The sequence below is a fragment of the Nerophis lumbriciformis genome, linkage group LG25 (genome assembly GCF_033978685.3).
Source record: "Nerophis lumbriciformis linkage group LG25, RoL_Nlum_v2.1, whole genome shotgun sequence".
NCBI lineage: Eukaryota > Metazoa > Chordata > Actinopteri > Syngnathiformes > Syngnathidae > Nerophis > Nerophis lumbriciformis.
The window spans coordinates 36,182,139-36,207,137 of record NC_084572.2 but is presented as its reverse complement, the minus strand read 5'-3'; the positions used below and the strand labels follow the sequence as shown (position 1 = coordinate 36,207,137).

Genomic DNA, 24,999 nt, shown 5'->3' with positions numbered 1-24,999 from the left:
GGCCCGCAGGCCACGCCCCCCTCCACATAAATTTTTTTAAATGTTGCTTATTATTAACAAGCCAATAAATTAATGCATTCTAAATCGTAAAATATGGCAAATAGGAGGTGAAGCTAATGGGAGTACTCTAAAAACAACACCCATATTTACATGTCGTGACCAGAATATTAACAAAGTATTAGCAATATTGTTATTATAAGCCAGGGCTTTTGAAATACATCACGAAGAGGGCCGCAGCTTCAAGAGCCCGAGCGCTCAGGGGCCCGACATGGAAATGTGGATATTTGGTCAGTAAGTGCCTCCTTTGAGACTGCATTTACTGAGGTAAACTCATCGGTTTTTACACTGCGCTTTAAATTTTTCATTTTTCTGCCTTCGCTTCTCGTTTCCAGCGCGTGTAGCTGGACAGATAGTTAACAGCATGAAGAAACAGAAGCTCCAGAAATTCCGTTAAGGACTGATGTTCCTTCCTTTGAATCATCTTCCTTCCTGAGTTGTATTTCTTTACACTTCTTCCTTCATTTAGGTTTGGTAGACTGAACATCCATCCATCCATTTTCTACCGCTTGTCCCTTTTGGACATATGAACATAAAATAAACATTACAAGAGTATACCGTCCATTGTGAATTTCACATGAATAAAATGGGGTTAGTGTTAATAGATTAACACAATAAACTACAGATGATTTTAAATGCAGTGTAAATTTTTCATTAAACTGCCTTCGCTTCTCGTTTCCGGCGCGCGCAGCTGGACAGACAGTTAACAGCATGAAGAAACAGAAGCTCCAGAAATTTCGTTGAGGACTGATGTTCCTTCTTTTGAATAATTTTCCCTCCCGAGTTGTATTTCTTTACACTTCTTCCTAACATACGAACGTAAAATAAACATTACAAGAGTATAACGTCAATTGTGAATTTCACATGAATAAAACAGGTTTGGCGTTAATAGATTCACACAATAAACTGCGGATGATTTTGAATCGAGATTCGATCCTGAATCGAATCGTTTCCGCCCTAGAATGGAACGGGATTGGTGACCCTACTGACCGCCCGACTGGCCGTTGAGTCTTCTATGTAAATGTAAATGGGTTATACTTGTCAGAATAATTGTATCTAAGTTATCACAAAACTTTGTGTTACTGCGAGAGGACAAAAGCTGTCTTTGATCTTACCAATCAAAAGGCTTGCAAAACTCCACTGTGTAGGATGGGAAGCGACATGAAGGCGCCGGTTTCTTTCTTCTATTGTAATCCACAGGAAGATTTTATCTTGACCCGAGAGCTACAGAGCGGAGAGGAAGCAGGACCTGACGCGAGCTCCAGGCACCTTTTCTTTGAACTGTTATACAACCTTTTCTTTGAACTGTTTTGTAACCAAAGACGACCGCTGTTTACGACCCCCCTCCCTTAGAAACAGATGTTGCCTTGTAATCAAGGAAAAGTCCAAATAAAAGAGGATGCGTACAATCTTTGGTCGGAGCGTGGTGAGACACTATACAAAGGTACAGGTGTACGCGCTCTCCTCACTGAGCCAAATTTAATTCTGTCTCTGTTTGATTCCTTGCTTCTTGTTTAATAGATGTCATCAGTGTTTGAACCTGACACTATTTATTGTGAGCGAACTGTGGTGCAGAATTTCCCCCAGGGATCAATAAAGAACTTTCTATTCTATTCTATTCTATAGCGCTTTTCTACCTTGAAGGCACTCAAGGCACTCAAAGCGCTTTTGACACTATTTCCACATTCAACCATTCCCACCTAACCAGGCACCTTTTCTTTGAACTGTTATACAACCTTTTCTTTGAACTGTTTTGTAACCAAAGACGACGGCTGTTTACGACCCCCCTCCCTTAGAAACAGATGTTGCCTTGTAATCAAGGAAAAGTCCAAATAAAAGAGGAGGCGTACAATCTTTCGTCAGAGCGTGGGACGAAACTGTGCAAGGGTACTACGCGTTTCTCCTCAATTGAGCTAAATTTAATTCTGTCTTTGTTTAAGTCCTTGCTTCTTGTCTTGTTTAATAGATGTCATCAGTGTTTGAACCTGACACATACTTAAATAAAAGAGGAGGCGTACAATCTTTCGTCAGAGCGTGGTGAGACACTGTGCAAGGGTACAGGTGTACGCGCTCTCCTCACTGAGCCAAATGGAATTCTGTCTCTGTTTGATTCCTTGCTTCTTGTTTAATAGATGTCATCAGTGTTTGAACCTGACACTATTTATTGTGAGCGAACTGTGGTGCTGAATTTCCCCCAGGGATCAATAAAGTACTTTCTATTCTATTCTATAGCGCTTTTCTACCTTGAAGGCACTCAAGGCACTCAAAGCGCTTTTGACACTATTTCCACATTCAACCATTCCCACCTAACCAGGCACCTTTTCTTTGAACTGTTATACAACCTTTTCTTTGAACTGTTTTGTAACCAAAGACGACGGCTGTTTACGACCCCCCTCCCTTAGAAACAGATGTTGCCTTGTAATCAAGGAAAAGTCCAAATAAAAGAGGATGCGTACAATCTTTGGTCAGAGCGTGGTGAGACACTGTGCAAGGGTGCAGGTGTACGCGCTCTCCTCACTGAGCCAAATTTAATTCTGTCTCTGTTTGATTCCTTGCTTCTTGTTTAATAGATGTCATCAGTGTTTGAACCTGACACTATTTATTGTGAGCGAACTGTGGTGCTGAATTTCCCCCAGGGATCAATAAAGTACTTTCTATTCTATTCTATAGCGCTTTTCTGCCTTGAAGGCACTCAAGGCACTCAAAGCGCTTTTGACACTATTTCCACATTCAACCATTCCCACCTAACCAGGCACCTTTTCTTTGAACTGTTATACAACCTTTTCTTTGAACTGTTTTGTAACCAAAGACGACGGCTGTTTACGACCCCCCTCCCTTAGAAACAGATGTTGCCTTGTAATCAAGGAAAAGTCCAAATAAAAGAGGATGCGTACAATCTTTGGTCAGAGCGTGGTGAGACACTGTGCAAGGGTGCAGGTGTACGCGCTCTCCTCACTGAGCCAAATTTAATTCTGTCTCTGTTTGATTCCTTGCTTCTTGTTTAATAGATGTCATCAGTGTTTGAACCTGACACTATTTATTGTGAGCGAACTGTGGTGCAGAATTTCCCCCAGGGATCAATAAAGAACTTTCTATTCTATTCTATTCTATTCTATAGCGCTTTTCTACCTTGAAGGCACTCAAGGCACTCAAAGCGCTTTTGACACTATTTCCACATTCAACCATTCCCACCTAACCAGGCACCTCTTCTTTGAACTGTTATACAACCTTTTCTTTGAACTGTTTTGTAACCAAAGACGACGGCTGTTTACGACCCCCCTCCCTTAGAAACAGTTGTTGCAATGCAATCAAGGAAAAGTCCAAATAAAAGAGGAGGCGTACAATCTTTGGTCAGAGCGTGGTGAGACACTGTGCAAGGGTACAGGTGTACGCGCTCTCCTCACTGAGCCAAATTTAATTCTGTCTCTGTTTGATTCCTTGCTTCTTGTTTAATAGATGTCATCAGTGTTTGAACCTGACACTATTTATTGTGAGCGAACTGTGGTGCTGAATTTCCCCCAGGGATCAATAAAGTACTTTCTATTCTATTCTATAGCGCTTTTCTACCTTGAAGGCACTCAAGGCACTCAAAGCGCTTTTGACACTATTTCCACATTCAACCATTCCCACCTAACCAGGCACCTTTTCTTTGAACTGTTATACAACCTTTTCTTTGAACTGTTTTGTAACCAAAGACGACGGCTGTTTACGACCCCCCTCCCTTAGAAACAGATGTTGCCTTGTAATCAAGGAAAAGTCCAAATAAAAGAGGAGGCGTACAATCTTTCGTCAGAGCGTGGGACGAAACTGTGCAAGGGTACTACGCGTTTCTCCTCAATTGAGCTAAATTTAATTCTGTCTTTGTTTAAGTCCTTGCTTCTTGTCTTGTTTAATAGATATCATCAGTGTTTGAACCTGACACATACTTAAATAAAAGAGGAGGCGTACAATCTTTCGTCAGAGCGTGGTGAGACACTGTGCAAGGGTACAGGTGTACGCGCTCTCCTCACTGAGCCAAATTTAATTCTGTCTCTGTTTGATTCCTTGCTTCTTGTTTAATAGATGTCATCAGTGTTTGAACCTGACACTATTTATTGTGAGCGAACTGTGGTGCTGAATTTCCCCCAGGGATCAATAAAGAACTTTCTATTCTATTCTATTCTATAGCGCTTTTCTACCTTGAAGGCACTCAAGGCACCCAAAGCGCTTTTGACACTATTTCCACATTCAACCATTCCCACCTAACCAGGCACCTTTTCTTTGAACTGTTATACAACCTTTTCTTTGAACTGTTTTGTAACCAAAGACGACCGCTGTTTACGACCCCCCTCCCTTAGAAACAGTTGTTGCAATGCAATCAAGGAAAAGTCCAAATAAAAGAGGAGGCGTACAATCTTTGGTCAGAGCGTGGTGAGACACTATACAAAGGTACAGGTGTACGCGCTCTCCTCACTGAGCCAAATTTAATTCTGTCTCTGTTTGATTCCTTGCTTCTTGTTTAATAGATGTCATCAGTGTTTGAACCTGACACTATTTATTGTGAGCGAACTGTGGTGCTGAATTTCCCCCAGGGATCAATAAAGTACTTTCTATTCTATTCTATAGCGCTTTTCTACCTTGAAGGCACTCAAGGCACTCAAAGCGCTTTTGACACTATTTCCACATTCAACCATTCCCACCTAATCAGGCACCTTTTCTTTGAACTGTTATACAACCTTTTCTTTGAACTGTTTTGTAACCAAAGACGACGGCTGTTTACGACCCCCCTCCCTTAGAAACAGATGTTGCCTTGTAATCAAGGAAAAGTCCAAATAAAAGAGGATGCGTACAATCTTTGGTCAGAGCGTGGTGAGACACTGTGCAAGGGTGCAGGTGTACGCGCTCTCCTCACTGAGCCAAATTGAATTCTGTCTCTGTTTGATTCCTTGCTTCTTGTTTAATAGATGTCATCAGTGTTTGAACCTGACACTATTTATTGTGAGCGAACTGTGGTGCAGAATTTCCCCCAGGGATCAATAAAGAACTTTCTATTCTATTCTATTCTATTCTATAGCGCTTTTCTACCTTGAAGGCACTCAAGGCACTCAAAGCGCTTTTGACACTATTTCCACATTCAACCATTCCCACCTAAGCAGGCACCTTTTCTTTGAACTGTTATACAACCTTTTCTTTGAACTGTTTTGTAACCAAAGACGACGGCTGTTTACGACCCCCCTCCCTTAGAAACAGTTGTTGCCATGCAATCAAGGAAAAGTCCAAATAAAAGAGGAGGCGTACAATCTTTGGTCAGAGCGTGGTGAGACACTATACAAAGGTACAGGTGTACGCGCTCTCCTCACTGAGCCAAATTTAATTCTGTCTCTGTTTGATTCCTTGCTTCTTGTTTAATAGATGTCATCAGTGTTTGAACCTGACACTATTTATTGTGAGCGAACTGTGGTGCTGAATTTCCCCCAGGGATCAATAAAGTACTTTCTATTCTATTCTATAGCGCTTTTCTACCTTGAAGGCACTCAAGGCACTCAAAGCGCTTTTGACACTATTTCCACATTCAACCATTCCCACCTAACCAGGCACCTTTTCTTTGAACTGTTATACAACCTTTTCTTTGAACTGTTTTGTAACCAAAGACGACCGCTGTTTACGACCCCCCTCCCTTAGAAACAGTTGTTGCAATGCAATCAAGGAAAAGTCCAAATAAAAGAGGAGGCGTACAATCTTTCGTCAGAGCGTGGGACGAAACTGTGCAAGGGTACTACGCGTTTCTCCTCAATTGAGCTAAATTTAATTCTGTCTTTGTTTAAGTCCTTGCTTCTTGTCTTGTTTAATAGATGTCATCAGTGTTTGAACCTGACACATACTTAAATAAAAGAGGAGCCGTACAATCTTTCGTCAGAGCGTGGTGAGACACTGTGCAAGGGTACAGGTGTACGCGCTCTCCTCACTGAGCCAAATGGAATTCTGTCTCTGTTTGATTCCTTGCTTCTTGTTTAATAGATGTCATCAGTGTTTGAACCTGACACTATTTATTGTGAGCGAACTGTGGTGCTGAATTTCCCCCAGGGATCAATAAAGTACTTTCTATTCTATTCTATAGCGCTTTTCTACCTTGAAGGCACTCAAGGCACTCAAAGCGCTTTTGACACTATTTCCACATTCAACCATTCCCACCTAATCAGGCACCTTTTCTTTGAACTGTTACACAACCTTTTCTTTGAACTGTTTTGTAACCAAAGACGACCGCTGTTTACGACCCCCCTCCCTTAGAAACAGTTGTTGCAATGCAATCAAGGAAAAGTCCAAATAAAAGAGGAGGCGTACAATCTTTCGTCAGAGCGTGGTGAGACACTGTGCAAGGGTACAGGTGTACGCGCTCTCCTCACTGAGCCAAATTGAATTCTGTCTCTGTTTGATTCCTTGCTTCTTGTTTAATAGATGTCATCAGTGTTTGAACCTGACACTATTTATTGTGAGCGAACTGTGGTGCAGAATTTCCCCCAGGGATCAATAAAGTACTTTCTATTCTATTCTATAGCGCTTTTCTACCTTGAAGGCACTCAAGGCACTCAAAGCGCTTTTGACACTATTTCCACATTCAACCATTCCCACCTAACCAGGCACCTTTTCTTTGAACTGTTATACAACCTTTTCTTTGAACTGTTTTGTAACCAAAGACGACCGCTGTTTACGACCCCCCTCCCTTAGAAACAGTTGTTGCAATGCAATCAAGGAAAAGTCCAAATAAAAGAGGAGGCGTACAATCTTTCGTCAGAGCGTGGTGAGACACTGTGCAAGGGTACAGGTGTACGCGCTCTCCTCACTGAGCCAAATTGAATTCTGTCTCTGTTTGATTCCTTGCTTCTTGTTTAATAGATGTCATCAGTGTTTGAACCTGACACTATTTATTGTGAGCGAACTGTGGTGCAGAATTTCCCCCAGGGATCAATAAAGTACTTTCTATTCTATTCTATAGCGCTTTTCTACCTTGAAGGCACTCAAGGCACTCAAAGCGCTTTTGACACTATTTCCACATTCAACCATTCCCACCTAACCAGGCACCTTTTCTTTGAACTGTTATACAACCTTTTCTTTGAACTGTTTTGTAACCAAAGACGACCGCTGTTTACGACCCCCCTCCCTTAGAAACAGTTGTTGCCATGTAATCAAGGAAAAGTCCAAATAAAAGAGGAGGCGTACAATCTTTCGTCAGAGCGTGGGACGAAACTGTGCAAGGGTACTACGCGTTTCTCCTCAATTGAGCTAAATTTAATTCTGTCTTTGTTTAAGTCCTTGCTTCTTGTCTTGTTTAATAGATGTCATCAGTGTTTGAACCTGACACATACTTAAATAAAAGAGGAGGCGTACAATCTTTCGTCAGAGCGTGGTGAGACACTGTGCAAGGGTACAGGTGTACGCGCTCTCCTCACTGAGCCAAATTTAATTCTGTCTCTGTTTGATTCCTTGCTTCTTGTTTAATAGATGTCATCAGTGTTTGAACCTGACACTATTTATTGTGAGCGAACTGTGGTGCTGAATTTCCCCCAGGGATCAATAAAGAACTTTCTATTCTATTCTATTCTATAGCGCTTTTCTAACTTGAAGGCACTCAAGGCACTCAAAGCGCTTTTGACACTATTTCCACATTCAACCATTCCCACCTAACCAGGCACCTTTTCTTTGAACTGTTATACAACCTTTTCTTTGAACTGTTTTGTAACCAAAGACGACGGCTGTTTACGACCCCCCTCCCTTAGAAACAGATGTTGCCTTGTAATCAAGGAAAAGTCCAAATAAAAGAGGATGCGTACAATCTTTGGTCAGAGCGTGGTGAGACACTGTGCAAGGGTGCAGGTGTACGCGCTCTCCTCACTGAGCCAAATTGAATTCTGTCTCTGTTTGATTCCTTGCTTCTTGTTTAATAGATGTCATCAGTGTTTGAACTTGGCACTATTTATTGTGAGCGAACTGTGGTGCTGAATTTCCCCCAGGGATCAATAAAGTACTTTCTATTCTATTCTATTCTATAGCGCTTTTCTACCTTGAAGGCACTCAAAGCGCTTTTGACACTATTTCCTCATTCAACCATTCCCACCTAACCAGGCACCTTTTCTTTGAACTGTTATACAACCTTTTCTTTGAACTGTTTTGTAACCAAAGACGACGGCTGTTTACGACCCCACTCCCTTAGAAACAGATGTTGCCTTGTAATCAAGGAAAAGTCCAAATAAAAGAGGATGCGTACAATCTTTGGTCAGAGCGTGGTGAGACACTGTGCAAGGGTGCAGGTGTACGCGCTCTCCTCACTGAGCCAAATTGAATTCTGTCTCTGTTTGATTCCTTGCTTCTTGTTTAATAGATGTCATCAGTGTTTGAACCTGACACTATTTATTGTGAGCGAACTGTGGTGCTGAATTTCCCCCAGGGATCAATAAAGTACTTTCTATTCTATTGCGCTTTTCTACCTTGAAGGCACTCAAAGCGCTTTTGACACAATTTCCACATTCAACCATTCACACCTAACCAGGACCCATCAGGAGCAAGGGTGAAGTGTCCTTGCTCAAGGACACAATGGACGTGACGAGGTTGGTAGAAGGTGGAGATTGAATCAGGAACCCTCAAGTTGCTGGCACGGCCACTCTCCCAACCGCGCCACGCCGTCCCGAGATTCGATTCTGAATCGAATCGTTACCGCCCTAGAATGGAATGGCATTGGTGACCCAACTGACTTCTGCCTTCCAAAGCGAGGATGTCGTGAAGGATGAACCTTCCTTCATCCTCGTGGTCGACGCTGCGAGTGACGCAGCAGGGAGCGGGAGGATGACATCACGGAGCGGCCGCCTGCCTCCTCGCACGTCCGCCTCCCGGCTGCCGTGGCAACGGGGGAGACGTGCCGGTTTGGGGAGGGTGGGGATGATCACGAGATGCAGCTGAGAAGGGGAGAGGGAGGAGTCCAGGGTTATCATGTCGATGCAGCTTCCTCCTTGAGCCTCTTGCTGGCCACTCCCCTGTCCAGCACTTCCAAAGCTCGGCCAATCAGAGCCCTGGGTGGGGGCTGGGCATGGTGAAAGCACCATTCCGGAGCTGAGCTGCTGCATGTCCGGACAACTAGCAGTTCCGGGGGGAGGGGACTGGAGCCAAAGCCAGCCTCCCTGTGTGTGTGTGTGTGTGTTCGTGTAAGTGTGTGTAAGTGTGTGTCAGTCGCAGCCTAGCAAGCACGACCGCTGCTGCCTCTGCATTCCGGCTTTTCGCCTTGCCCTGCTCCGTCACACAAGCTCCGCCGCAGGGGACGGACCGAGGGTCGGGGCCGGGGGGGACACACCACCGGGCTTCATTGTGACCACTTCTTGACGACCCGAGCGGCTCGTGGACGCGACGCGCAGGCGGGCAGGATGATCGCGGCTCAGCTCCTGGCCTACTACTTCACCGAGTTGAAGGATGACCAACTCAAAAAGGTGCGTGACAGCAGCTTATAACGGAGGACAGCGGCCATGTTGAGCGCCGGCTGCATGTGGGGCGGGTCGCCTGGCGGGGGGGGAGAGACAATGCAGCATTTGGGAAGGAGCGGGGGAGGGCAGGGTCGCCTATCTGGATGTGGTCACCAGGAAGTGAGGTGAGGTTGGGGGGGGGGGGGGGGGGGGGGGGAGTGCATGTGTCCTTGACAAGGTCTACGTGGAGGACTCCATGTCTGGTGCCAAGCAGACCGGTGTCATTTTTTGGCCCGCGCTCGACACATTTCCACACTTGCCGCCGGTCATGCGTGATGACAGGCGTGTTGCCATGGGGATGGAGAAGCCATCATGTATGATGCACATGGAGTAGGCCGGCAGGATCATACCTCGCTAGTAAAAGTCACTAATAATTACAGATGTGTTAGGCTGTGTCATAACTTCTCACGTTTCTACGCTCAGCAGTTCCTGCTCTGGATTTAATTACACACAAAAATCCTTTTTTTTTTTCCAATCAATCGATCAATCAATCAATGATTATTTATATAGCCCTAAATCACAAGTGTCTCAAAGGGCTACACAAGCCACAACGACATCCTCGGTTCAGATCCCACATCAGGGCAAGGAAAAACTCAACCCAATGGGATAACAATGAGAAACCTTGGAGAGGACCGGAGATGTGGGGACCCCCCCTAGAGCGACCGGTGCAATGGACGTCGAGTGGATCTAGCATAATATTGTGAGAGTCCAGTCCATAGTGGTTCTAACATAATAGTGAGAGTCCAGTCCATAGTGGATCAAACATAATATTGTGGCCTAGTGGTTAGAGTGTCCGCCCTGAGATCGGTAGGTTGTGGGTTCAAACCCCGGCCGAGTCATACCAAAGACTATAAAAATGGGACCCATTACCTCCCTGCTTGGCACTCAGTATCAAGGGTTGGAATTGGGGGTTAAATCACCAAAAATGATTCCCGGGCACGGCCACCGCTGCTGCCCACTGCTCCCCTCACCTCCCAGGGGGTGATCAAGGGTGATGGGTTAAATGCAGAGAATAATTTCGCCACACCTAGTGTGTGTGTGACAATCATTGGTACTTTAACTTTAACTTTAACTTTAACTTAAGAGTCCAGTCCATAGTGGATCTAACATAATATTGTGAGGGTCCAGTCCATACTGGATCTAACACAATAGTGAAAGTCCAGTCCATAGTGGATCTAACATAATAGTGTGAGAGTCCAGTCCATAGTGGATCTAGCATTATACTGTTAGAGTCCAGTCCATGGTGGATCTAACATAATAGTGTGAGAGTCCAGTCCATAGTGGATCTAACATAATAGTAAGAGTCCAGTCCATAGTGGATCTAACATAATAGTGTGAGAGTCCAGTCCATAGTGGATCGAACATAATAGTGTGAGAGTCCAGTCCATAGTGGATCTAACATAATAGTGAAAGTCCAGTCCATAGTGGATCTAACATAATAGTGTGAGAGTCCAGTCCATAGTGGATCAAACATAATAGTGAAAGTCCAGTCCATAGTGGATCTAACATAATAGTGTGAGAGTCCAGTCCATAGTGGATCTAACATAATAGTGAGAGTCCAGTCCATAGTGGATCTAACATAATAGTGTGAGAGTCCAGTCCATAGTGGATCTAACATAATAGTAAGAGTCCAGTCCATAGTGGATCTAACATAATAGTGTGAGAGTCCAGTCCATAGTGGATCGAACATAATAGTGTGAGAGTCCAGTCCATAGTGGATCTAACATAATAGTGAAAGTCCAGTCCATAGTGGATCTAACATAATAGTGAGAGTCCAGTCCATAGTGGATCTAACATAATATTGTGAGAGTCCAGTCCATAGTGGATCTAGCATAATATTGTGAGAGTCCAGTCCATAGTGGATCTAACATAATAGTGAAAGTGCAGTCCATAGTGGATCTAACATAATAGTGTGAGAGTCCAGTCCATAGTGGATCTAGCATTATACTGTTAGAGTCCAGTCCATGGTGGATCTAACATAATAGTGAAAGTCCAGTCCATAGTGGATCTAACATAATAGTAAGAGTCCAGTCCATAGTGGATCTAACATAATAGTGAAAGTGCAGTCCATAGTGGATCTAACATAATAGTGAGAGTCCAGTCCATAGTGGATCTAACATAATAGTGAGAGTCCAGTCCATAGTGGATCTAACATAAAAGTGAGAGTCCAGTCCATAGTGGATCTAACATAATATTGTGAGAGTCCAGTCCATAGTGGATCTAACATAATTGTGAAAGTCCAGTCCATAGTGGATCTAACATAATATTGTAAGAGTCCAGTCCATAGTGGATCTAACATAATATTGTGAGAGTCCAGTCCATAGTGGATCTATAATAGTGTGAGAGTCCAGTCCATAGTGGATCTAACATAATAGTGTGAGAGTCCAGTCCATAGTGGATCTAGCATAATGCTGTTAGAGTCCAGTCCATAGTGGATCTAACATAATATTGTGAGAGTCCAGTCCATAGTGGATCTAACATAATATAATAGTGTGAGAGTCCAGTCCATAGTGGATCTAACATAATAGTGAGAGTCCAGTCCAGAGTGGATCTAACATACCGGTAATATTGTGAGAGTCCAGTCCATAGTGGATCTAACATAATATTGTAAGAGTCCAGTCCATAGTGGATCTAACATAATATTGTGAGAGTCCAGTCCATAGTGGATCTATAATAGTGTGAGAGTCCAGTCCATAGTGGATCTAACATAATAGTGTGAGAGTCCAGTCCATAGTGGATCGAACATAATAGTGTGAGAGTCCAGTCCATAGTGGATCTAACATAATAGTGAAAGTCCAGTCCATAGTGGATCTAACATAATAGTGAGAGTCCAGTCCATAGTGGATCTAACATAATAGTGTGAGAGTCCAGTCCATAGTGGATCTAACATAATAGTGAAAGTCCAGTCCATAGTGGATCTAACATAATATTGTAAGAGTCCAGTCCATAGTGGATCTAACATAATAGTGAGAGTCCAGTCCATAGTGGATCTAACATAAAAGTGAGAGTCCAGTCCATAGTGGATCTAACATAATATTGTGAGAGTCCAGTCCATAGTGGATCTAACATAATTGTGAAAGTCCAGTCCATAGTGGATCTAACATAATATTGTAAGAGTCCGGTCCATAGTGGATCCAACATAATATTGTGAGAGTCCAGTCCATAGTGGATCTATAATAGTGTGAGAGTCCAATCCATAGTGGATCTAACATAATAGTGTGAGAGTCCAGTCCATAGTGGATCTAACATAATAGTGAAAGTGCAGTCCATAGTGGATCTAACATAATAGTGTGAGAGTCCAGTCCATAGTGGATCTAGCATAATGCTGTTAGAGTCCAGTCCATAGTGGATCTAACATAATATTGTGAGAGTCCAGTCCATAGTGGATCTAACATAATAGTGTGAGAGTCCAGTCCATAGTGGATCTAACATAATAGTGAAAGTGCAGTCCATAGTGGATCTAATATAATAGTGAGAGTCCAGTCCATAGTGGATCTAACATAATAGTGTGAAAGTCCAGTCCATAGTGGATCTAGCATAATATAGTGAGAGTCCAGTCCGTAGTGGATCCAACATAATAGTGAGAGTCCAGTCCGTAGTGGATCTAACATAATAGTGAAAGTCCAGTCCATAGTGGATCTAACATAATAGTGAGAGTCCAGTCCATAGTGGATCTAGCATAATATTGTGAGAGTCCAGTCCATAGTGTATCTAACATAATAGTGAGAGTCCAGTCCATAGTGGATCTAACATAATAGTGAGAGTCCAGTCCATAGTGGATCTAACATAATAGTGAGAGTCCAGTCCATAGTAGATCTAATATAATAGTGAGAGTCCAGTCCATAGTGGATCTAACATAATACTGTGAGAGTCCAGTCCATAGTGGATCTAACATAATAGTGAGAGTCCAGTCCAGAGTGGATCTAACATACCGGTAATATTGTGAGAGTCCAGTCCATAGTGGATCTAACATAATATTGTAAGAGTCCAGTCCATAGTGGATCTAACATAATATTGTGAGAGTCCAGTCCATAGTGGATCTATAATAGTGTGAGAGTCCAGTCCATAGTGGATCTAACATAATAGTGTGAGAGTCCAGTCCATAGTGGATCTAACATAATAGTGAGAGTCCAGTCCATTGTGGATCTAACATAATAGTGAGAGTCCAGTCCATAGTGGATCTAACATAATAGTGTGAGAGTCCAGTCTATAGTGGATGTAGCATAATACTGTGAGAGTCCAGTCCATAGTGGATCTAACATAATAGTGAGAGTCCAGTCCATCGTGGATCTAACATAATATTGTAAGAGTCCAATCCATAGTGGATCTAACATAATAGTGAGAGAGTCCAGTCCATAGTGGATCTAACATAATAGTGAGAGTCCAGTCCATAGTGGAAAAATGTCCCGGAAAACCTGGAATTCTGGGAAATCTGGGAATTTTTGGAATTTGTCAAGGGAAAGCCCGTGGATTCGCGAATAGGCTGAACAGTTTGAAGTTGGAACGGTTTGAATCAGGTGAAAAATGAGGAAGGTAGAGCGCGCCAAAATCTGGAGAGGAAGAAGAAGTTGAAGAAGTTTAATAAATAGATGAATTTTGGTGTAGAAAACCATATGTGTGAATGTTTTGGGGCATTCACACAATGAAGCTGTATGAGTGGGAGTCATGGAAAAGAACTGCAAAAGTTAAGAAGAAGACAAATGCCTTCCACCATAAATACCTCAGGGGAATAATGCAAATCCAAACAGAAACTAGCGACACAAAACATAAGTAAACACAGACTGGTATGGCTTGAACATGTTAAGAGAATACCTCAGACCAGGATGAAAACCCTCAGGAGGCAAAAGCAAAAGGGGCAGACCATTAACAACATGGAGAAGAACAAACGATAAATAAATACCACCTGTGAACAAACTAAATCTTAGCCCGTGACAGAACGATGCCCCCTAGAGGACGGAACGACCTAAAGTCTAAGGCAGGGGGGTCAAAGTAGTTTTCATTGAGGGCTACACCGCAGTCATGGCTGCCATTGGAGGGCCGCTTGTAACAGTAAATAATTTATTAATTTGCCTACGAATTTAAATATTAAAAAAAAAAAATTATGTAAAGAGTAAAAAAAAATCTCAGGATTTTACCAGTTTTTTACAGAAAAAAAAACTGAAAGCTTAATTGCCAGACTTTTACTGTAAAATATATGGTGTTTTATTACTATAAATACAAATACAGTACCTCTGTTTAATTTAATTTTGGCAACTGAGCTGCCAGTTTTTTACCATAATAAAATGTAATACCATAAAATCATCAACCGTGGATTTTACAGTAAAAAAAACCAAAACCTAACAGCTCAGTCGACAGAAATTTACTGTAAAAAAACAAACATTGGTCGTTTTTTTCCAAACTTACAGTAATATGCTGTAAAACAGGGGTGCTCACATTTTTTCTGAAGGCGAGCTACTTTTCGATTGATCAAGTCGTGGGGATCTACCTCATTCATATATATAGTTTATATTTACTTATTTATGAAATATATGTTTTTGTTAACAAGTTAAAGTTGTTTAATGATAATGCAAGCATGTTTAACACATATAGTTAATATTGTTAATAAATTAAAGGTGTTTAACGATAATACAAGTATGTTTAATACATATAGTTAATATTGTTAACAAGTTAAATGTGTTTAAAGATAATGCAAGCATGTTTAACACACATAGTTAATAAGTTAAAGGTGTTTAAAGATAATACAAGCATGTTTAACACATAGTTAATATTGTTAATAAATTAAAGGTGTTTAATGATAATGCAGGATGCAAGATGGCGCCAGTATGTGCTTTGGCCTGCCGTCTCTCGCTGTCAGCTCTGTTCGTTTTTGTGTTTTTTGCGTCTATTTTCGTCTCTGTCAGCTCACTGCTTGTGTATGACCGCCAAACACTGTTGGATCTTTGCCCCTCTCCCACTGATATGATCAACTTCGACGTTGGTTTTTCGACGTCCCAGTCAGCTTTTTCACCTGGCCGGATTCCTGCCTTCCTTTCCCGCCCCCTGGCTCCTCTCCCCCGGCGGAAGCGTCTCCGGCGCCGCGGTAAACGTGGCGGCCAGCTGGTGAAAGTTAGGGCACTCCTGGCCCGGCTTCCCGTGGCTCCCCGAAGGATGAATGGTGCGGTATCCGGTCTCCTCCTGCACCCACGCTCGCTCGATCCGATCGGCTCCTGGCTGGTTCCTATCGTTGGTTTGGAGGAAGAAGCTTGCCGTCGTCGCTCCTGCTGTCCCCGCCCCCGGAGGCGCGGGGTGGATCACCGCCACCTGCGGGCTGTGTGTCGGGCCCCACCCGGATTAATTGCGGCCTTGGACGTGCTGGCCCCCGCCAGGTTCGGTCTTGTGAACGCAAGATCTTTGACAAACAAAACTTTTATCCTGAAGGATTTCTTCACTTCCCGCGGACTGGACTTCCTCTGTGTGACGGAGACATGGCTGAGAGCCGGTGAGTCCGCCCCTCTTAATGAACTTCTGCCTTCGGAGTGTTCCTACTTTAATTCCCCACGGCCGTCCGGTCGAAAAGGAGGAGGATTAGCAGTCGTTTTTAAAAATGACTTTAAATGCCGTCAGATCCGCCTACAATCCTCCTTTTCAAGCTTCGAACTGTGCATGTTTGAACTGGGTCTTTCTGATGTCGTCCTGTGTGCCGTCATCTATCGACCACCCAAGTACCACAAAGACTTTATAACTGACTTTTCTGAATTTCTGGCTGAAATCCTGCCCAAATATGATCGTGTCCTTATTGTGGGTGATTTTAATATTCACACCTGCTGCCCAGATGAGCCGCTTTCCAGGAGCTTCCTGAATATAATCGACTCATTTAACTTTGTACAGTCTGTGTGTGGTTCTACACATGAACGCGGGCATACACTCGATTTAGTGCTCTCGTATGGTTTGTGTGTTTTTAATTTGGACATTTGCGACGCTGTGTTCTCTGATCACATGCCGATCCTGTTTGATATTGCCACGCAGTGTCCAGTTAAATTGTGCGCACCGCCCCAACGCTCTCGCATGTTTAATTCTTCGTCTCCTGCTCGGTTCTCCTCTATTTTTTTGACTCTTTGTGATGATAATTCTGCAGCATCTGTGTGTCTGAATACTGAAGAGTTGGTTTCTGGGTTCAACTCTATCTGTTCACAAACACTGGACACGATCGCGCCTTTCAAATGCCGCCGCGCTAAAACCACGCCTCAACCCTGGTTGAATGACGTCACTCGGGCTGCCAGGCGCGTATGTAGAAGAGCAGAGAGAAAATGGAAAAAAGACAGGCTGCATGTGTCCTTTGCCATTTTTAAAGAAAGCCTGTTTTCCTTTCAGATGACTGTAAAAGCAGAAATGAATATATATCTATCTCAGATTATATCTTCTAACTGTAACAACCCCAGAGTTCTGTTTAAAACTATTAACACTGTCATTGATGCTCCCAAATCTGCTGGTTTTGATGCTTCTTTTGAATTCTGTGAAAATTGTCTCCATTTTTTCACTGACAAAATTGTGTCAACTAGAGCCAGTCTATCTCAGCCTTCATATGACCCTTCTGTTCCCCTGCATTTCTCTTCTGTTTTCCATCAGTTTGAGCCGGTGTCCTTTTCTTTTTTAAGTGACACAGTTAGTCATATGAAGCCTTCTGGTTCTCCTGCAGATGCCCTCCCACCTCGCCTGTTTAAGGAGGTACTTGCTACTATTGGATCAAGTGTCCTTAACATTATCAATAGTAGCCTCTCTTCTGGAATAGTTCCAGTAGAGTTTAAACATGCAGTGGTACGACCTCTACTTAAAAAACCCAGCCTCGACCCCTCTCTCCTCTCTAACTTCAGACCTATCTCTAATCTTCCATACATTTCCAAAATATTAGAGAAGGTTGTCTACAGTCAGTTGCTGCCCTTCTTAGAGGATAATGGTATCACTGAGCTGTTCCAGTCCGGTTTTAAAGCCCTCCACAGCACAGAGTCAGCGCTTCTAAAAGTTTTTAACGATATCCTCCTGTCCACTGATTCTGGTAAATATGTTGTCCTGGTGCTTTTAGATCTGTCTGCTGCGTTCGACACCGTCGACCACGCCACCTTAATCACTCGTCTTGAGAACTGTGTGGGCATTAAGGGCGCCGCCCTCAACTGGTTCCGGTCGTACCTAACCGACAGGAGTTTTTGTGTAAAAGTAGACAGTTTTATGTCGTCCACAGCTCCTTTACCACATGGGGTCCCCCAGGGTTCAATCCTTGCCCCAATTTTATTTGCGCTTTACCTTCTCCCCCTTGGTTCTATTTTTAGGAAGTACAGTATTGCATTTCATTTTTATGCCGATGATTGCCAGATTTATTTTCCCATGGCACAAAATAACACGGTTCAAAGTCTTATTGACTGCCTGCACGACATCAAAGTCTGGCTTTCAGCTAACTTCCTGAGCCTAAATGAAGACAAAACAGAAGTTATGTTGTTCGGTCCAAGTCGCTCTCCCTCCCCCAACGTTGACCTCGGCACTCTGACCCCGTATCTCAGCGACTCTGTCACAAACCTGGGGGTAAAGTTTGACTCAGATTTTAAATTCGAAAAACAAATCAGCAGCGTCGTTCAAAAAAGCTTTTATCAATTACGCCAAATAGCGAAAGTGAAACCGCTTTTATCAAGACATGATCTTGAGAAATTAATCCACGCTTTTATCTCGACTCGTCTTGATTACTGTAATGCCCTGTATGTTGGCATTAGCCAGGCCTCCCTCGCCCGCCTGCAGCTCGTACAGAACTCTGCTGCTCGTCTGCTAACACAGACCCGCAGACGTGAGCACATCACCCCTATTTTAGCGTCCCTTCACTGGCTCCCTGTGCGTTACCGAATACATTTTAAACTCCTTTTATTTGTTTTTAAATGTCTAAACAACCTCGCGCCAACCTATCTCTCCGACCTCCTTCAGCCTTACTGCCCCACCCGATCCTTAAGATCAGCCGATCAGCTGCTGTTGACGGTCCCTGACACAAGGCTGAAGCTTAGAGGTGACAGAGCTTTCGCCGTTGCTGCTCCCAAGCTCTGGAACGACCTACCCCTGAGTGTTAGACAAGCCTCCTCTCTTCCTGTTTTTAAATCTCTCTTAAAAACATACTTTTATTCCATGGCTTTTAACACTGAGTGATATCCATCCTGCAATGGCGCCCCATAATACACCTGCTGTGATCCTGTTTTTATGTTTTTATGTTTTTATTAATTCTATTTTAATTATTTATTTTTTATCATGTTCTGTTTGTGTTGTGTTGTGTTTGCTCGGTACTCGTTTTATCTTTTAACCTGCTCATTGTACAGCACTTTGGCTACCCCTGTGGTAAATTTTAAATGTGCTTTATAAATAAAGTTGATTTGATTTGATTTGATTTGATAATACAAGAATGTTTAATACATATAGTTAATATTGTTAACAAGTTAAAGGTGTTTAAAGATAATACAAGCATGTTTAACACATATAGTTAATATTGTTAACAAGTTAAAGGTGTTTAATGATAATACAAGCATGTTTAACACATAGTTAATATTGTTAATAAATTAAAGGTGTTTAACGATAATACAAGCATGTTTAATACATATAGTTAATATTGTTAACAAGTTAAATGTGTTTAAAGATAATGCAAGCATGTTTAACACATATAGTTAATATTGTTAATAAGTTAAAGGTGTTTAAAGATAATACAAGCATGTTTAACACATAGTTAATATTGTTAATAAATTAAAGGTGTTTAATGATAATACAAGAATGTTTAATACATATAGTTAATATTGTTAACAAGTTAAATGTGTTTAAAGATAATGCAAGCATGTTTAACACATATAGTTAATATTGTTAATAAGTTAAAGGTGTTTAAAGATAATACAAGCATGTTTAACACATAGTTAATATTGTTAATAAATTAAAGGTGTTTAATGATAATACAAGAATGTTTAATACATATAGTTAATATTGTTAACAAGTTAAAGGTGTTTAAAGATAATACAAGCATGTTTAACACATATAGTTAATATTGTTAATAAGTTAAAGGTGTTTAAAGATAATACAAGCATGTTTAACACATAGTTAATATTGTTAATAAATTAAAGGTGTTTAATGATAATACAAGAATGTTTAATACATATAGTTAATACTGTTAACAAGTTAAAGGTGTTTAAAGATAATACAAGCATGTTTAACACATATAGTTAATATTGTTAACAAGTTAAAGGTGTTTAATGATAATACAAGCATGTTTAACACATAGTTAATATTGTTAATAAATTAAAGGTGTTTAATGATAATACAAGAATGTTTAATACATATAGTTAATATTGTTAACAAGTTAAAGGTGTTTAAAGATAATACAAGCATGTTTAACACATATAGTTAATATTGTTAACAACTTAAAGGTGGTTAAAGATAATACAAGCATGTTTAATACATATAGTTAATATTGTTAACAAGTTAAAGGTGTTTAATGATAATACAAGCATGTTTAACACATAGTTAATATTGTTAACAAGTTAAAGGTGTTTAAAGATAATACAAGCATGTTTAACACATATAGATTCCTTTCTTTCATGAAGACAAGAATATAAGTTGGTGTATTACCTGATTCTGATGAATTTTGCATTGATAGGAATCAGACAGTGGTGCTGATGACGTCCGCATTTTCGAATGGAGGAGAAAAAAAGTCCTCCTTTCTGTCCAATACCACATGAAAGTGGTTGGTTTTTGGCATCTTATTTGTCCAGCTTCCGTACTCCTCTGTATACACTTTACAATAAATACATTGTCGGCAAACTCCGTAGCTTACTAGCTAGTGCACGCCAGCTTTCTGAGACTCTTATATTGTTAGCGCAACTGTGCAACTGTGCTGTCGGTCTTTGGAGTTTTGACGACAGGTACGGCGCCAGAGTCTGTTGAAATAAAGTGTTTCTCGCCTTCCAGTCGGTAATTTTAATGAGCTGGCAGCAGCCAGCGTCATCTCAGAAGACCCTCGGGTGCCGTGAATGTCAATCAAGTGACGAAAGTGACGTCATAGTGAAGATTTATGATCGCTCATTTTTAGGACTATTTTTTTAATGCCTGGCTGGTGATCGACTGACACACCCTCCGAGATCGACCGGTAGCTCGCGATCGACGTAATGAGCACCCCTGCTGTAAGAAAACAAAAAAAATGCTTAAGTAAAATCTATTGGTCATTTTTATAGTGTACAATTTGATGGATAACCAGCTTTGAAATCATAAGTTAAGCAGACATTTAAGTATTTATTTGGATTTTGACCAAAAAAGTTAAATAATATAATATTTGTTACAATTTTGGACCCTATTGTTTTTCCCTGTCAAACTAGAAAAAAAACCCTAATACCTTTAGTACGAAAATAAGAAAGTAAAGAAATACATTTTAAGGTATTTTAATGACACATTATTTCCAGGCTTTTGCGGGCCATATAAAATGATTTGGAGGGCCAGATGTGGCCCGCGGGCCTTGAGTTTGACACCTGTGGTCTAAGGTAAGGTATTGGAGGGTCGATTACTTGAAATGCAGTTTTTTTCCTCAGTTGGAAAAAGTAGGTCCACTGGTTTGTTTTGTTGTCGTTTTCCTTGCCAATGCTAGATAGTCTGTGTTGATGGGCTCATATTGCTAATTCCGTTTGAGGATTTTCCCACACATTTAGCTCTGGAATCATCTTTTTTCCTCCGGACTTTTGTGACTCAGCAGTGCTTCTCCTTAGCAAGTCACAACTAACGAGGCCGAAACAAAGATGGTGGATGACTGACAAGAGGCTCGCTCTGTTCATGTAATTCCACTGGCAAATAAACTGAGTGAACCCTAAGCAGATTTGAGCAAAAAAAATCCAACTGTGCAATGGAATGGATCCTACTTAATCAAAAAAAGATTTGTGGAGTGATATCAAGGATTATTTGTTGGTGACGTTCCCAGAAATATGAAACTATTGTGCTCCAGACATCATTCTACACGACAAGATGAAACTTGTAAAATCATGGAGGTCTACAACTTCTTTGTGTGGCTCGGACAAGGAGATTAGTACCAAGAATCTACCGGAAAAATATGCATTGTTTTTGCTCGGGAAGAGTTGCATTTTATGATTGAACTTACTGTCTACTGCCATGTTTGTAGTTGTTGTTGTTGCACGTGTCGTTTACGAGTAGCATGTTTTTTAAATCAAAATATAACTATAGATGTCAACATTGTGTACGTGCTGAAAGATTCATTTTTGATTGTTTATCAAAATATAACTATAGATGTCAACATTGTGTATGTGCTGAAAGATTCATTCATGATTGTTTATCAAAATATAACTATAGATGTCAACATTGTGTATGTGCTGAAATATTAATTCATGATTGTTTATCAAAATATAACTATAGATGTCAACATTGTGTACGTGCTAAAAGATTCATTTTTGATTGTTTATCAAAATATAACTATAGATGTCAACATTGTGTATGTGCTGAAAGATTAATTTGATTGTGTATCAAAATATAACTATAGACGTCAACATTGTGTATGTGCTGAAAGATTCATTTATGGTTGTTTATCAAAATATAACTATAGATGTCCACATTGTGTATGTGCTGAAAGATTAATTTCATTGTTTATCAAAATATAACTATAGATGTCAACATTGTGTACGTGCTGAAAGATTAATTTGATTGTTTATAAAAATATAACTATATATGTCAACATTGTGTACGTGCTGAAAGATTCAATTATGATTGTTTATCAAAATATAACTACAGATGTCAACATTGTGTATGTGCTGAAAGATTCAATTATGATTGTTTATCAAAATATAACTATAGATGTCAACATTGTGTATGTGCTGAAATATTCATTCATGATTGTTTATCAAAATATAACTATAGATGTCAACATTGTGTACGTGCTGAAAGATTAATTTGATTGTTTATCAAAATATAACTATATATGTCAACATTGTGTACGTGCTGAAAGATTCAATTATGATTGTTTATCAAAATATAACTACAGATGTCAACATTGTGTAAGTGCTGAAAGATTAATTTCATTGTTTATCAAAATATAACTATAGATGTCAACATTGTGTATGTGCTGAAAGATTCATTTATGATTGTTTATCAAAATGTAACTACAGATGTCAACATTGTGTATGTGCTGAAAGATTCATTTGATTGTTTATCAAAATATAACTATAGACGTCAACATTGTGTATGTGCTGAAAGATTCATGTATTATTGTTTATCAAAATATAACAATGGATGTTAACATTGTGTATGTGCTGAAATATTAATTTGATTGTTTATCAAAATATAACTACAGATGTCAACATTGTGTATGTGCTGAAAGATTCATTTTTGATTGTTTATCAAAATATAACTATAGATGTCAACATTGTGTATGTGCTGAAAGATTAATTTGATTGTGTATCAAAATATAACTATAGACGTCAACATTGTGTATGTGCTGAAAGATTCATTTATGGTTGTTTATCAAAATATAACTATAGATGTCCACATTGTGTATGTGCTGAAAGATTAATTTCATTGTTTATCAAAATATAACTATAGATGTCAACATTGTGTATGTGCTGAAATATTCATTCATGATTGTTTATCAAAATATAACTATAGATGTCAACATTGTGTATGTGCTGAAAGATTCATTTATGATTGTTTATCAAAATGTAACTACAGATGTCAACATTGTGTATGTGCTGAAAGATTCATTTGATTGTTTATCAAAATATAACTATAGACGTCAACATTGTGTATGTGCTGAAAGATTCATGTATTATTGTTTATCAAAATATAACAATGGATGTTAACATTGTGTATGTGCTGAAAGATTCATTCATGATTGTTTATCAAAATATAACTATAGACGTCAACATTGTGTATGTGCTGAAAGATTCATGTATTATTGTTTATCAAAATATAACAATGGATGTTAACATTGTGTATGTGCTGAAAGATTCATTTGATTGTTTATCAAAATATAACTACAGATGTCAACATTGTGTACGTGCTGAAAGATTAATTTGATTGTTTATAAAAATATAACTATATATGTCAACATTGTGTACGTGCTGAAAGATTCAATTATGATTGTTTATCAAAATATAACTACAGATGTCAACATTGTGTATGTGCTGAAAGATTAATTTGATTGTTTATCAAAATATAACTATAGACGTCAACATTGTGTATGTGCTGAAAGATTCATTTAATTGTTTATCAAAATATAACTATAGATGTCAACATTGTGTATGTGCTGAAAGATTCATTTATGATTGTTTATCAAAATGTAACTACAGATGTCAACATTGTGTATGTGCTGAAAGATTCATTTGATTGTTTATCAAAATATAACTATAGACGTCAACATTGTGTATGTGCTGAAAGATTCATGTATTATTGTTTATCAAAATATAACAATGGATGTTAACATTGTGTATGTGCTGAAAGATTAATTTGATTGTTTATCAAAATATAACTACAGATGTCAACATTGTGTATGTGCTGAAATATTCATTCATGATTGTTTATCAAAATATAACTATAGACGTCAACATTGTGTATGTGCTGAAAGATTCATTTATGGTTGTTTATCAAAATGTAGCTACAGATGTCAACATTGTGTATGTGCTGAAAGATTAATTTGATTGTTTATCAAAATATAACTACAGATGTCAACATTGTGTATGTGCTGAAAGATTCAATTATGATTGTTTATCAAAATATAACTACAGATGTCAACATTGTGCATGTGCTGAAAGATTAATTTCATTGTTTATCAAAATATAACTATAGATGTCAACATTGTGTATGTGCTGAAATATTAATTCATGATTGTTTATCAAAATATAACTATAGATGTCAACATTGTGTACGTGCTGATTCATTTTTGATTGTTTATCAAAATATAACTATAGATGTCAACATTGTGTATGTGCTGAAATATTAATTTGATTGTTTATCAAAATATAACTATAGATGTCAACATTGTGTATGTGCTGAAAGATTAATTTGATTGTTTATCAAAATATAACTATAGATGTCAACATTGTGTACGTGCTGATTCATTTTTGATTGTTTATCAAAATATAACTATAGATGTCAACATTGTGTATGTGCTGAAAGATTAATTTGATTGTTTATCAAAATATAACTATAGATGTCAACATTGTGTATGTGCTGAAAGATTAATTTGATTGTTTATCAAAATATAACTATAGATGTCAACATTGTGTACGTGCTGATTCATTTTTGATTGTTTATCAAAATATAACTATAGATGTCAACATTGTGTATGTGCTGAAATATTAATTCATGATTGTTTATCAAAATAAAAACTATAGATGTCAACATTGAGAGAGTTAAGTGGTAAAAACTTAACTCTTTTAGGTTTTGCTCACATTTGATTTATTTTATTTAGACTCGCCAA

At 39.7% G+C, this 24,999-nt stretch overlaps 2 protein-coding genes across 3 annotated transcripts in view; one reads left to right on the top strand and one right to left on the bottom strand.

Annotated features, from left to right (window-relative positions):
• The window catches only part of myom2a (myomesin 2a), a 197,152-nt gene that overhangs the window by 129,485 nt on the left and 42,668 nt on the right, over positions 1–24,999 (bottom strand). The gene's annotated exons all lie outside the window — the stretch shown is intronic.
• LOC133621886 (hexokinase-1) overlaps positions 9,215–24,999 on the top strand; it is a 46,711-nt gene continuing 30,926 nt past the window's right edge. The window contains exon 1 of the mRNA XM_061984315.2: positions 9,215–9,509. Coding sequence (XP_061840299.2) covers positions 9,447–9,509 — 63 coding nt within the window. The 5' untranslated portion in view covers positions 9,215–9,446. The remainder of the gene's footprint in view (positions 9,510–24,999) is intronic.